General features: G+C 50.9%; 1 protein-coding gene and 1 long non-coding RNA gene across 2 annotated transcripts; one reads left to right on the top strand and one right to left on the bottom strand.

The window, feature by feature from the left end:
* Window positions 1–1,179: 1,179 nt before the first annotated feature.
* FAM43B (family with sequence similarity 43 member B) lies at window positions 1,180–3,805 on the bottom strand. The gene has a single exon (XM_045475921.1). The coding sequence runs from the start codon at window positions 3,240–3,242 to the stop codon at window positions 2,265–2,267; it is 978 nt and encodes a 325-aa protein (XP_045331877.1). The 5' UTR covers window positions 3,243–3,805; the 3' UTR covers window positions 1,180–2,264.
* Window positions 3,806–11,451: 7,646 nt separating this feature from the next.
* LOC123597317 lies at window positions 11,452–13,998 on the top strand. The gene is made up of 2 exons (XR_006712073.1): window positions 11,452–11,572; window positions 13,887–13,998. It is a non-coding gene; the product is annotated as an uncharacterized LOC123597317 (long non-coding RNA).
* The last annotated feature ends 519 nt before the right edge of the window (window positions 13,999–14,517 follow it).

Here is a 14,517-nt window from a genome sequence, read left to right as displayed (position 1 = left end):
AACCCAGGTATATTGTGGAGGAGGGAAGGAAGGGTGTGTGGGTGTGTGTTTGGGGAGGCCGCCAGAGAAAAGTGGAGTAGGAGCTCAGGCTGAGAACATACCCGTGAATTATTATACAGCAACGGTTCCTTTAATCACGTGCATCTCACTTGAGACCGTAAAGAGCCACAGGGGAGGGACTCCTGGACCCCCAGTGCCCAGCTCAGTGCCTGTCCCAACACAAGCGCCGAGTAAGCATCTGTCGCTTGAGTCTGACTAAAGAGGGCACGCGTGTGACCTTGTTTCTGGGTGAGGTTGCCTCAAACACCAGCGGCTGCCTCACCCGCAGCCCATCCTGGTCTCCCAGGTCTGACATTCTTCCCGCTTCCTCGGCTCTTCCTGCAAATGGGGAGAAACACCAACAAAACCCCTGCCCGTGCGTGAGAGGGAGGCAATGAACGTGCAGGGTACCCTCTTCCCCAACATGTGGCGTCAACCCCAGCTTCCCCTTCAAAGTCCCCCGACCCGGCCTGGGTTCTGCCGGGTGAAGTGGCTGTGGGACCCTCTGTTCCAGTAGCTCCAGGAAACAGGACCGTCCTGACTGCTGGCCGCTGCAGAGGCCACTTGTCTGGGCTCTGGAGAAGTCTGGGATCAGTGCCCGGCTCAGCACAGGAATAAAGAAGATATCCAAGCTCAAGACTCGCACTGTCATTGACGTCTGGACAGACGTCTCGAGCTCCCCTGAAGGAAAAATGGGCTCCCCGCCCCTCTCCTTTACGACCTAGCCCCACTTTCGTCCCCGGGGAGATGCAGTATATATATATATCACATGCTTTGACATACATAGGAATCTTCTCAGAGACGTGTGGCCGATGGCAAGTCCCCAGCCCAGTGCCCCCTCCCTGCCAAATGTCTCGGGGACACTCGCATGTGAGTGCCCAGGCAGACACGTCCTGGGCGGCCCAGACAGACAGCTGACGCTCCTCCAAGGCTTGGCAGGTACGACCTCACACCTGCTAGTGTCTTCTTCCCTGACATTAAAGGAACAGCTTCCTGGAAGCAGCCCCTCCTCCCCAGTCCTGCGGGGTTGGCTCTAGCTGCTTAAGAGGGCCACTTCTCCTGTCCCTTGGGGTTCTGATGATAGTCTTTTTGTCCCCAGCGGGCCTGGCATCAAACACAACACAGGAGTGGTGACAAGGATGAAAAAGCAGGTCCACTTTATTTACAATGATCAGTTGATGACACATAGATCTTTGGGCTTTTTGTGGCCTTGTTGAGGGACACCTGGGCGGGGCGCACTCCCACTGTGGGGTTAACACACTCTCCTTCCTCAGCTTGCTATGAGAACACAAGGCTGTCAGGACCCTTCCCCTGTGACGAGCCCCAAATTGGGGGGCATCCCTCTTGTGTCCACTTCCTGGGTAGTCCGTGTCCTCAAGCACCTGCCAAAGGTTCTCCTTACCTCCTTTGGAGGCCCCATCTTGGTCCCGGTTGGGGGAACCTAGTGGGGAACCACACACATCTGTCTGCAGAGAGATGGGGTGGGTGAGGAGCCTTGTGGGGGTGCCAGGTGCCCGGGCACAGTCTTGGGCAGCTGCCTGGTGCAGGGGGCCGTTACCTGGTCTAGCCTGTTGTTTGCGTTGGTAGGACCAGCCCAGTCTTCTCCAGACGCAGAGCAGTGAAGTCCAGAAATCCTCCAAGGGGTAGAGAGGCCAGGCATAGGGCCTGAGAAACCTTGTGTATATGAACGCCGCCGACCCAGTTCCCGCCTTGGGCCCGGCCTCAGTTCTCCGGGGCCACTATTCTTCCCCTGCAAGAATGCCTCCCCAGAGTTGGTCCCATCCCAGGGAGGAAGGCTTGACTGGCCAAGGGCAGGACCACGGCTTCCACCCGGCCAAGATCCAAGGCCACCCTCCTGGATTTCTGGAAACTTCTTCCCTCTTCTTTTGAGAGGTTGTTTTGGGAGGGAGGGGGTGGTCTATGGGCAAAGACCTGTTGTAAAGCTTATGGGCAATTCCACGATGGAGGGCGCTCTCGGAAACTCCGGATGTGGGGAGAGGTGAACAATCGATTACCGCTGCTCCCCCTGTCCCTTTAGTCCCCCAGTAATCAAGGGCGTATCAGGCGTCACCCTGAGCCAGGATGAGGCGCGGGGCAGACAACAGAGACCACGAGGGAGGCAAGGGCCGGGGGACCGGAGGGGAGCCGAAGCGGGCAGGGCCGGGGTTGGAGGCTGGAAGTCAGGCCGGCGGGGGCTGGGGCCGCAAGTCCTGCCCCCCGCGCTCTCAGCGCGCCTGGCCCGCCCGCTCCCTGGGGCCCGCCTTCCAGCGGCGGGGCTGCGCCGGCGGCGGCGGCGCCGGGGCGCCCCGCAGGCTGCACGTCCTCAGCTCCCGGGCCAGGCTGAGCACCTCGGGCCGCTCGCGCTCCTCCGCGTCTCCGTCCTCCTCCTCCTCGTCCTCTTCCTGGATGCTGCTGAGGCGCGGGGCCCCACGGCCGCGCTCGCCGGGCGGCGGCCGGTAGGCGCACTTGGCGTTGAGCAGCCTGCGCAGCGGGGCGCGGGGCACCGAGGCGGCGGCGCCCCCTGCACGGAGGTGCTGCTGGCGCACGTGGCGCGCGTCGCTCTGGCGCTGCAGCCTCTTGAAGTCGCTGAAGGCCGCCAGCGCGGTCTGGCGGAGCAGGCGGGCCAGGGCGCGCGCCTTGTGCGCCCGCGCCAGCAGCACGGCGTGGCAGCGCAGCACCACGGCCTTGTGGCGCGCCTGGTGGCGGTAGACCCAGGCGAAGACGCGCGGGTGGCGCCCGTCCGCGGTGCAGTAGGTGATGCGCGGCAGCAGGTAGGCGTGCGCCGGCCGGCGGCCCCCGGAGCCCCCCGAACCCCCCGCGGCGCTGCGCTCGCACGGCTGCATGCGGATGCCGTGCGGCCCCAGCGTCAGCTTCATCTTGGTGCCCCCGCCCGGCCCGCAGCGCGCCCAGATTTTGCCCACGGCGTCGTCGGTGCAGCCGTCGCCCTTGGCGTGCAGGGTGACGGCGTTGCCCAGGTACCACACGGTGTAGGTCGGGTCCTCCTTGTTGAGCTCCACTTTCTGGCGCCGGCTGCGGAACACGCGGCCCAGGCGCTCCAGCGGCCAGTCGGGTAGCAGGTCCGGGCAGGAGCGCAGGAAGCTGGAGAGCAGCGACGTGTAGGCGAGTCCCGGACTCAGGCTCTTCGCCTTGCACTTCGCCTCGTCCTCCACTAGCACGAATTTGTTGCGTCTCCAGGGCAGCATCGCGGCGGCCAAAGGGGCTGGGGGCACCGGGAGCTCACGGGCGTCCTGCCCGGCGGCCGGGGGGAGGGGAGGGAGCGCGGAGAAGCCCGCGGCCCCGGGGGTCGCGAGCAGCTGGGCGGCGCCGGAGCCAGTCGGTGCCCGGAGATGCCCAGTGCCTGGCAGGGCTGGCTTCGCAGATGCCCGGTGCCCAGCCGGGCTGGCAGCCGAGATGCCCGGGCGGCGGCCGAGCGTCCGGGAACAGCTTCCCCCGGGAGTAGCTCCAGCCGTCCGGGAAGCCAGGAGGGGAGGGGCTGGGCGTGGTGGAGGCGCCCCCCGCCCAGGCCCGAGCAGGGAGGATCCCGCAGTCCCCGCCGCCCAAACTGCGGCGGCAGGGAGGTCGCCGGAGCTGGGGCTGGCGGCTGGACGCTCGGAGGGGTAGACCGAAAGCGCGATTGCGGTGGGGACTCCTTCAGGCGTCGCGGCTCCACCTCCCCGGGCTGTCTACATCACCGGGCGGGACCGCTAGATCTCTTGTCCCCTCCCCTCGCCCTCCTCTCTCTCCTCCCCCGCGCCGGCTAGCGCTGCTCTTCGCCCGGGACCCGGCACAGGCGCGGTGGAACGGGTTTAATCATTATTACTGGAGGGGTGAGGGTGGAGGGGCGGTTAAGAAGTAGGGATCTTTTGAAATGTACCGGAGGGCTTTGCGAATGCAAATTTCTCTGACCTCACTCGTGGTCTCCACGCTCCCCTTGGCACTTTCGGGACCCCCCTCCTCTCTCTAGGATTCCAGCTGCTTCTCAGCCACTGCTTGTCCCTACCCCCATCTCGGAGAGTGATTTTGGGTGGGTTCCTGATGGGGCTGGCCTGGCGCACTTTGCCTCCTGTCTGCACAGCAGAAAGCCTGCTGAGGTGGCCGAGCAGTGCAGTGGAAAAGTACTGTCGCTTGGTGAAGCTTTCTCCTAGGTTCTTCCAAGGTCGTGGGCCAGGCCGCTGCGCCTGAGCTGGGAGAGCAGTCACCGAGCCCCTCGCCTGGCCTGAAGCAGGGAGGGTACTTTTTGAGGGTGGGGGAACGTTCCAGAGCAGTTCTGGGTCTGTGGGAAGTGCAGATGAAAAGCTCATTCTGGCCAAAGGGCTGCCTCTGGGCCCTCTGAGGATTAAATAGATAAAACTCCGGTTTGTGAACTCCAATCAGGTTCCCCAAAGCCCTGGAGTTTTGCATTCATTATCTCATTTAATCCTTGGAATAACCCAGGCTCAGTTATATGACTTGCCCAAGGTCACAGGGCTGGTAAGGGGTAGGACTAGGGCTCCATGACAGCTTTGGGTGATCCATAAGCAAGTCCTCACCCTTCTATGAGTCCACATATGATGCCTATAGATGGGACATTTCCACCCTCCCCGGGACCCATCAGTGGGGGCTTTTATTAGGCAGGGGTTCTAGTGTACTAGGAAAGAGACAGTTGTCCTCGGGTATGGGGACACATCTCCCCCTGTCAGGATTATTGTTAAGCCACAAGTTCTGTAGAATCCCTGGCCTGCTCTGATGGGGCCCAGGAGACTCATGGCCTTGGGCTGTCACACAGCCAACAGCCGGGCTCTTTCCTTGGCTCAGAATAGGTCATCTGGGGAGTCTCGCAGGTCAGGATTGAGCCCAGAGGCTTGGGCCCTGCCAGGCCAAACCAGGTGACCTCGGAGAGTGGGGGCAGTGGGAAGATTGTATATCCCACAGCCCAGCAGCATTCAGGGCTGGCAGGCACCAATAGTGAGTGGCTGGATTCAGAGTCCTTTGTGCGGGGAGGAGGGGCGATTGAAAGCTAAAAAAAAAAAAAATCCCCCTAAGACCTCCTCCCCTAAAAAAACCCCCACCACAACTAAACTGCATCACTGAATGTTCCTAAATGACATGCAAATAAAGAACAGGAAATTACTTAGAATTACAGAATCTTAGCTTTGGAGGGGGCCTCACAGATGATCTGGTTTACTACGGCCTCATTTTATTTTCCATGTGGAAATGTCTTTACTGCTTTTTGCGGATTATAAAAGTAATACGTGCTTGTGGTAAACAATCACACAAGACGGACACAGAAGCCTCCCGCTGTTCCCACCCTGCAGAGGCGGCCTCATTTCCCCACAAGACAACAGACTCTGTGGATCACAATGAGAGCTTCATGTGAGTGCTTTTCATGGTGCTAGATTTGTCTCTTGGGCCAACGGAGACATTAACTCAACCAACTCCCTGTTTAGAAAGGGCTTTGGGTGCTTTTGACTTGAAGGGTAGCTCATAGAAAAATCCTGCTGTCTCCTGCCTTGGGTCTCCTGGGTCCCCCCTCTGGACCGCGCCGCCTTGCGCGAGGATGGCCTGTGTCCACGTGGGGTCGGGAGGGTGCTGGTGGAGGTGGCCAGTGGCAAGGTATCAGCGTGCAAAAGAGATACCTCCAAGCCTCTTGAGGTTGCTGGGAGTTCACACATACAGATGCAAGAGTCACAGAGTTAAACTTGAATTTCAGATAAACAGCCATATTTTAGTATGAGTATGTCCCCAGGATTGCAAGCCTTTGATCTGCTCACTGAACCTCCTGCCTCCCAGAGAACAAGAGGTCAAGGAACTACAGGCAGAGAGCCTCCACTGCCTCCCTAGGCTTGCTCACCTGGTCCTGGTGGCACCGCCTTTGGGAAATCCTCTCTGGAGGATCCCTCGGGGCTGTGTGATATCCCAGTGTGCCATAGTTGGTTTCTACGTTAAGACCCCCGGACCTCAGAGCAGCATTTGATACTGTGAGCCCTTTTGTTACCTTGTTCCCAAGTCGCTTAGCCTCATTGGCAGGGATTCCCACCTCCCCACCCCAGAGACCACTCCTCACTTCAACGACTCCTCCTTACGCACCCCCCCAACCCCCCCCCCCACACCCCCCACCCCCCCTGGCTTGGTCTCAGACCTTCTGTGTTTCTTCCTCCAAGTTTGTTCCTTAAGAGGGGTCAGCTGCACTCAGAGCTCCACCGTCCTGTCTATTCAGATTCCCCTCCCTCCAGTCCTTAGTTAAGAGCTCCCTGGCGCCTGGGTGGCTCAGTGGGTTAAGCGTCCCACTCTTGGTTTCAGCTCAGGTCAGGATATTGAGGTTTGTGAGTTCGAGCCCCACATCGGGCTCTGCACTGACGGTTGGAGCCTGCTAGGGATTCGCTGTCTCCCTCTCTCTCTCTCTGCCCTTCCCCAAAATAAATAAATAAAAATTAAAAAAAGATAAAAAGAGCTCCCAACTTTGCATCAGCCATCACTGCTTTAGGCACTGGTGTGCAGTTGGATTTTGTTTTCCTTTTTTCAATCATTTTTATTTCTACCATAGTGATACTTGTATTATTTTGGAAAGTCCAGGAGCTGCCTTATAGTAGGTTTATAAAGAAAGAGATAATCAATCTCCTGCCCCACGCTTCCCCAGTCTCAATTCTTACTTCTAAAGACAACCACTCTTACACATTTGTTTTTATTTTTAATGTGTATTTATTTGGCGGGGTGGGCAGAGAGAGAGGGAGACAGAGAATTCGAAGCAGGCTCAGTGCAGGGCCTGATGTGGGGCTGGAACCCAGGAACTGGGAGATCATGACCTGAGCCCAAGTCAGAGCTCAACCCATTGAGCCGCTCAGGCGACCCTCTTTTGCACATTTTATTATTATTATTATTTTTTAATTTATTAAAAAATTTTTTAATGTTTATTTATTTTTGATAGAGAGAGAGAGAGGCAGAGCGTGAGTGGGGGAGGGGCAGAGAGAGAGGGAGACAGAGAATCCGAAGCAGGCTCCAGGCTCCGAGCTGTCAGCGCAGAGCCTGACGCAGGGCTCCAACTCACAGAGTTGTGAGACCATGACCTGAGCTGAAGTGGGACGCCCGGCCGGCATTTCTGTCATATGCTTCCCTGTATTTATTTGTTTGTTTGTTTATTTATTGTTTTTTGAGAGGATGAGAGCGTGCGTGCGAGGCAGGGAGGGCCAGAGGGAGAAAGAGAATCTTAAGCAGGCTCCATGCTCAGCTTGGAGCTCCATGCAGGGCTCGATGCTGTGATCCTGGGAACATGACCTGAGCCGAAATCAAGAGTCAGATGCTCAACCGACTGAGCCACCCAAGCGCCCCTGCCTCTGTTTTTAAATAACACAGCTACTTCAGATTTTCTAGTTTTTTTTATTTTTTTATTTTATTTATTTATTTATTTATTTATTTATTTTTTCAACGTTCATTCATTTTGGGGACAGAGAGAGACAGAGCATGAACGGGGGAGGGGCAGAGAGAGAGGGAGACACAGAATCGGAAACAGGCTCCAGGCTCTGAGCCATCAGCCCAGAGCCCGACGCGGGGCTCGAACTCCCGGACCGCGAGATCGTGACCTGGCTGAAGTCGGACGCCCAACCTACTGCGCCACCCAGGCGCCCCCAGATTTTCTAGTTTTTAAAACTTTGTTGCCTATCTGCTGTGGAAGATGATTTCATGCCCTTCGATGCACCCCATCACACACATTTCTCTTCCCCCCTTCCTTCTGTTAAGCCAGAACATTTTGTTGTCATATTGTACCATCAGCATTCAGTATTTAATTATTATGATCTTGCAAATATTCAAAGCTGAGCCTTGAAGTGTGTTAGGATTCCATTTACCTTGTTGGACAACTGTTTGGCTTTTTCAGAAATATGTAAGTGCCTTATTAAAAAAAAAAACAACAACTTCCTTATAATTCATCTCCCAGAGGTCCAGCCTGGTTGAACACACCAGGTAGTCTTTCAGTTCTAGGTGTTTCTTAGAGACATCCCTCCTGGAAGCATCCTCCCCAGGCTCCAGTCTGTTCTGGTGACTCTTTGGACCTGCAGAGTTCTTGTCTTGGGACTTTTCTCTACTACCATCCTGGGGAGTTTCCTTTGCCTCTTTGCCGTGTTGGATCCTGTTTTCTGGATCCCTTGGCTTTCCATCCCCCCCCACCCCCACCCCCCATATTGGTTTATTTCCTTCTTTTGGCATAGCTCTTTTCCGATGGCTTTGAGTGATAGGTTGGCTGGGTGTAGAATTCTAGGCTGGAAATAAATTTCCCTCCAAATTTTGAAGACACGATCCACATTGCTGTTGAAATGTGAAATGACATTCTGATACCTGCTCCTGTTCGTGTGACCTAATTTTTCTCTCGGGAGCTTTGAGGATCTTCCAGAGGCCTGAAGTTTCATAATGATGTGCAATTACTCTGGGCACTTGGTGAATCTTTTAATCTGGAAATCAATCTGTTTTACTCTGGGAATCAATTCGAGGGACACTTCTTTGTGCTAATACCCTCCATTGTGTTTTCTGTTTTCATTTTGTCTTTCTAGACCTATTTTAGTCAGATGTTGGACCTCTTGGGCTGGTCTTCTAATTTTTCAAAATGTTCTTTCCAATTTTCCATTTTTAAAAATGTTTGTTCTGTGTTCTGGGACATTACCTCAAATTTATCTTCCAACCTTCCCATTAGATTTTTTAATATATCTCTTCTCATAACTTTTCACTTCTAAAAGAGCAAGGTTTTGTTCCTTTTTATAGCATCTCCTTCTTGTTCTTGTCTCAAATAATGTTAGTTATAGTTGCTTTAAACATTTTTTTAATTGTGGTAAAATACAGATAACATAAAATGTACCATCTTAACCATTCTTCAGTGTCCAGTCCAGCATTGTTGTTGCAATATATTCACATTGTTGTGCAACCAACCTCCACTAATTTTTCATCTTGTAAAACAGAAACACTATATCCATGAAGCAACTCCCCATTTCTCCCTGTCCCAGCCCCTGGCAACCGCTATTTTAACTTCTGTCTCTGTGAATTTGGCTAGCCTCATATAAGTGGAATTGTACAGTATTTGTCTTTTTGTGACTGGCTGTTTTACTTTGGATAAGGTCCTCAACGTTCATCTGTGTTGTACTGGGTGTCAGAATTTCCCTCCTTTTAAAGGCTGAATAATATCCCGTTGTATGGATATACCACATTCTGTTTTTCCACTCAGTCGTTGATGGACATTTGGGTTCCTTCCACCTTTTGGCTACTGTGAATAATTACTGCTGTGAACAGGGGTGTACAAATATCCCTTCGAGGCCCTGCTTTCAACTCTTTTGGATCTATGAACTGAAGTGGAATTGCTAGAGCATATGGTAATTCTATTTTTTAATATTTTGAAGAACTACCATACTGGCTTCCATAGCTGCTGTACCATTTTATACCAGAGATGGGTTTCAGTTTCTCCATCTTATAATTAAGAACTATAATAACACCACTTGTTATTTTCTGTCATTATTATTATTTAAAAAATATACAGTAGCCATCGTGATGGGTGTGAGATGGTATCACATTGTCATTTTTTTCATATGCCTGTTGGCCATGTGTGTATCTTCTTTGGAGAAATGTCTGTTCAAGTCCTTAGCCCATTTTAAAATTGTTTAATTGTAGGAGTCAAATCAGATATTTGACTTGCAAAAATATTTTTTTTTCCTGTTCCTTAGGTTGCCTTTTTATTCTGTTAATTGTGTCCTTTAATGCACAGAAGTTTTCAATTTTGCTGTAGCTCAGTTTATCTATTTTTACTCTTGTTGCCTATAATGTTGGTGTTCTATCCAAGAACTCACTGCCAAATTCAATGTCATGAAGCTTTCCCCTGGTGTTTTCTTCTAAGAGTTTTGCAGTTTTCGGTCTTAGTTTTAGGTCTTTGATCCATTTTGAGTTAGTTTTGGCATCTGGTCTAAGGTAAGGGTCCAACATCATTATTTTTGCATATGGATATCCAATTTTTCCAATACCAGTTGTTAAAAAGACTGTCCTTTCCTCAGTGAGTGTGGTCTTGGCCCGCTTGTCAAAAATCACTTGACCATGTATTCAAACATTTATTTCTGGGTTTTCCATTCTTTAGCATTCATTTATATGTCAGTCTTTCTGCCAGTATTGCACTCTTTTGATTACTATAGTTTTGCAATAAGTTTTGAAATCAGAAAGTATAAGACCTCCAACTTTGTTCTTCCTTTTCAAGATGGTTGTGGTTAATCAGGATCCCTTGAGATTCCATGTGAATTTTAGGATGGATATTTTTATTTCTGCAAAAAATGCCATTGGGATTTTACTAGGGATTGTATGGAATCTGTAGATTGCTTTGGGTAGGATGGGCATTTTAACAATATGAAGTCTTCCAGTCCATGCACGTTGCCATTTATTTGTGTCTCCTTTAATTTCTTTCAGCAACATTTTATTGTTTTTAGCACATGAATCTTTTACCTTCTTGGTGAAGTTTATTCCTAAGTACTTTATTTTATTTTTTTGATGCTATTTGAAATGAAATTTTTTTAAAATTTCTTTTTCAGATCGTTCATTGTTAGTGTATAGAAATACAACAGATTTTTGGGGCGCCTGGGTGGCTCAGTCGGTTAAGCGTCCGACTTCAGCTCAGGTCACTATCTCACGGTCCGTGAGTTCGAGCCCTGCGTCGGGCTCCGGGCTGACAGCTCGGAGCCTGGAGCCTGCTTCCAGTTCTGTGTCTCCCTCTCTGTCTACCCCTCCCCCGTTCATGCTCTGTCTCTCTCTGTCTCAAAAATAAATAAACGTTAAGAAAGTTTTTTTAATAAAGAAATACAACAGATTTTTGTGTGTTGATTTTGTATCTTGTAACTGCTGAATTTGTGTATTCTAAAAATTTTTTTTGTGTGTGGAATCTTTAGGGTTTTCCAAGTACAGTTGTTTTCATTTTTAAATTTTTATTTATTATTATCATTATTTCTGGAGACTGTTGTGATTTTTATTCCATTTGGTATCCTGATTAGAATGAGAGCTGTAAGAATTATGTTTTATAAACTTTGCGTTATTACTACAACATTGTGATGCAGTTTTGTGTGTTGATCATATATAGAGAAAACAGTAACATTGGAATTGTAATTATAGTTGTTTTAAGAAAAGCCTTCTTCAGTTTCATGCATTGCTCTGCTCCCTGAATTCCTTTTTCCTGTTTTCCGTTTTTTAATAATTAATTTTAAGAAATATGAATCTCTGACTCTCCTCAGAGAATCTCTGATGAATCTCTGACTCTCATGAGCTCAGTATGAATCTCTGAGCTCATTAGACAGCTTTCCTCTAATCCTCGCTTCTTGTATCTGAGAGGCACAAATGCTGATTGAAAACTCATGTCTGGAGGGTGAAGGGGGATGAACGGGTCTTTGTCATATGTGGGTCTCAGTATCTGATGACATACTCAGCCATTTTGTAAGGAAACCCCAACAAAGACTCTCCTTGACAAAACTTGAGTCAGGGGGTGCCAGGGTGGCTCAGTGGGTTCAGTGTCCAACTTTGGCTCAGGTCATGATCTCATGGTTGGTGAGTTCGAGCCGCACGTCCGGGTCCTCTGTCTCTCTCTCTCTCTCTCTCTGGCCTCTCCACCTGCCCCGCCCCTCTCAAAAATAAATAAACATTAAAAAAATTGAGTCAGACTCTTCTGAACCCTTTTCTCTATGGCCCCATCCTTGCCAGTCCTACATTGCTTAGTTTTAGCCAGAATCTTGTTAAGTCAGTTTATTGATAAAGTAGGGTCCCACCCTCCATATCTGCCACCCTCAATATCTGATCCAATTCCTCACCCCCCACCATCCTCCAGGTGATATCTGATCACCTTCAGCAAGAGTCTTGTGGAGTTGGTTTAGCAAGAATAAGCCTTTACCCCTGATGTATCCTCTTAATAATTTTCCACCCACTGATTGATTTCCCCCTGCTTCTTGGCCATAAATCCTCACTTGTTCTTGCTGTATCGGGAAAGGAGCCCAGTTTTGTACTGAGGTCTCTCTTCCCCTATTGCAATAGTTACCGCTTTAGCAGTCCCGCTCTGGTTTTTCTTAACAACCCTCACCATATCGAGGTCTGTAGGTCTTCTTTTGGGCTGGACGCTGTCCCTGGAGAGAACTCCCAGAGCAGCCTGCCCATGGGGGAGGGGAGGTAGAAGCAGGGTTGCCAGGATTCTGGGGGAGGAGTGGAGACAGGGCCTCCTGTCTCCTGATCAGCATGCAGGCTGCCCGTGCTTCTGTGTTCAGCGTGGTGCTCCCTCACGCTCAGCTGTGCCCGGGGGTGCTCAGTCCAGATATTCTGGAGGCAGTCCCCCTCGAGAGGAAAGCTCTAGTCTTCTGGCCGAGGGCGTGGGGTGGGAATGTGTGCACTTCTCAGGAGAAGGCTTGGATCTGGGCCTCTCACTGCAGGCTTTCACCTGGCCCTCGGTTTTTCCTTACCCCCTGCACCTGATCACCTGAGATGTCTGGTGCGTGGAATACCTAGGCTCCAGGCTCCCCAGCATGACTCTTGGGAGGTTTCCGTTTTCCCACCCTACTGAGCTTGCGACCCCTTGCTCGTGTGCCGTCCGTCTTCCAGAATGTTAAGAATGTCAGCTGCTGTCATCACTTCTCTGTGTTTCCTTGTCAGTTTATGTCACTTTTTGTCCTCTTATTGTTCTTTTTGTCTTTTATTGAGGCTTGGGGAAGGAGTGGGGGAGTTTCCCTCAACTTTCTGGGTCTACCAGAAGTCTCTCCTCAGTAGTTTCAGATGGACCATTATTGTGTTCCAGATTCACGTGTCATATTCTCATGATCGTTTGTTCCTAGGAACATAAAAGTGCCTCGATCTAGATCAGTTGATTAATTATTCCATATTTATTTATGTATTCATTCAGCAATGTTTTTCTGCAAAATGAGGAAGTTGGACTCATTGCCATAGTCCCTTCTGGTTTAGATATTCTGTCATCACAGGAATTGTTTTATTAAGCGCGTGCTGAGTTCAAAACTAGACATCACAGGGGACACTGAAGAAATGCGTGAGACATCCCTGCTCTCGCCAGCCACCACGAGGCTCCCACTGATCCCCACCTCCCAGTAGTCATGCCTGTGTGTAGTCCCCGCCCCAACAACGAGTAGGGCTGACCTAGGTCATGAATCAGGCATTGGGGAAGGGACATGATGTGGTTTCTGAGGCCAGGATATGAAGGGTATCGTGGTTCCTGCCATGCTTTCTACCGGGTCACTATCTCTGGTGGAAACCAGCTGCTGTATCACGAGGACACTCAAGCATGGAGTGCTTGGCACATGGCAAGGAACTGAGGCCTCGTGCCAACAGCCAGCATCAATTCACCATGTGTGTGAGGGCGCCATTTTGGAAGTGACCCTGCAGCCCCAGTCAGATGTCAGATGACTCTAGCCCCAGCTTACATCTAGACTGCGACCTCGTGAGAACCCCCAGCCAGAACCATGCAGCTAACCCAGTCCCAAACTCCCACCCCACGCAAACTGGGACATGACAAATGTTCACTGGTGTCTTAAGTCAACTAAGCTTTGGGAGGATTTGTTTTTAGCAAAAGATAACTAATACAATTCCTAATCTGTCACGCTGGCCCCCAAAGCTCGTGATTGCACTCCATCCCCTCCCCCAGCTTCCCTGGGAGACCCTCTCTCTGCTTCAGGCACGCTATGCGAGCCTCCTTCCAGTCCCTCTACCTCCCTAGCACCATTATGTGCTTTCTATAGGTTGTTTTCTGCTCATCCCCATCCTTCCTATTCATCTTCCAAGCCAATGCTTGAATGTCCCCACTGTTGGTGCCTGGGCAGCTCAGTTGGTTAAGCATCCGCCTTTGGCTTAGGTGGGGATCTTGCGGTTGATAGGTTCGAGCCCGGTGTGCGCTCTGTGCTAACAACTCAGAGCCTGGAGCTTGCTTCAGATTCTGTGTCTCCTTCTCTCTCTGTCCCTTCCCCACTTCTGCTCTGTCTCTCTTTCTCTCAAAAATAAACATTACAAAAAAAAATTTTTTTTTAAATGTCCCCACTCCTAGGGAAACAGTCCCCTAAGCTCCCCTGACTTCCTGTGGTTCTGCCTTTCCTGGCTCCCTTAAAGCATTTATCAGAATTGTCGTCATGTCATTATTTATGTCATCATTTATTGGATGCCTGTCTCCCTCTACCCCTAAGTCACTGAGCACTCTGAGAGCAGGCAATGCATCTGTCTTTGAGGCTGCTAACTCCACAGTGCCCTGGACAGCATCTGGTACATAGTAGGTTCGGAAAAGACATTTGCTGGACAGCTGAGTAAGGTGGGTTCCTGACAGCTGACTCTGTTGTCATCCTCCTAACTATGAGAGAAGCAGCTTACAGCAAATCTCTAACTGACAGTACGTCAGTACGTTATCCTTAAAGGATGGCACATACACTTTTATTTAAAAAAAAAAATCTCACTTCCGACAGTGACTCATTTTGTGACCTTGGACTACTTGTCTTCCTTCCCCGAAAAAGGTGGGTA

The sequence above is a fragment of the Leopardus geoffroyi genome, chromosome C1 (genome assembly GCF_018350155.1).
Source record: "Leopardus geoffroyi isolate Oge1 chromosome C1, O.geoffroyi_Oge1_pat1.0, whole genome shotgun sequence".
NCBI classification, from domain to species: domain Eukaryota; kingdom Metazoa; phylum Chordata; class Mammalia; order Carnivora; family Felidae; genus Leopardus; species Leopardus geoffroyi.
This window is presented reverse-complemented; position numbering and strand designations above follow the sequence as displayed.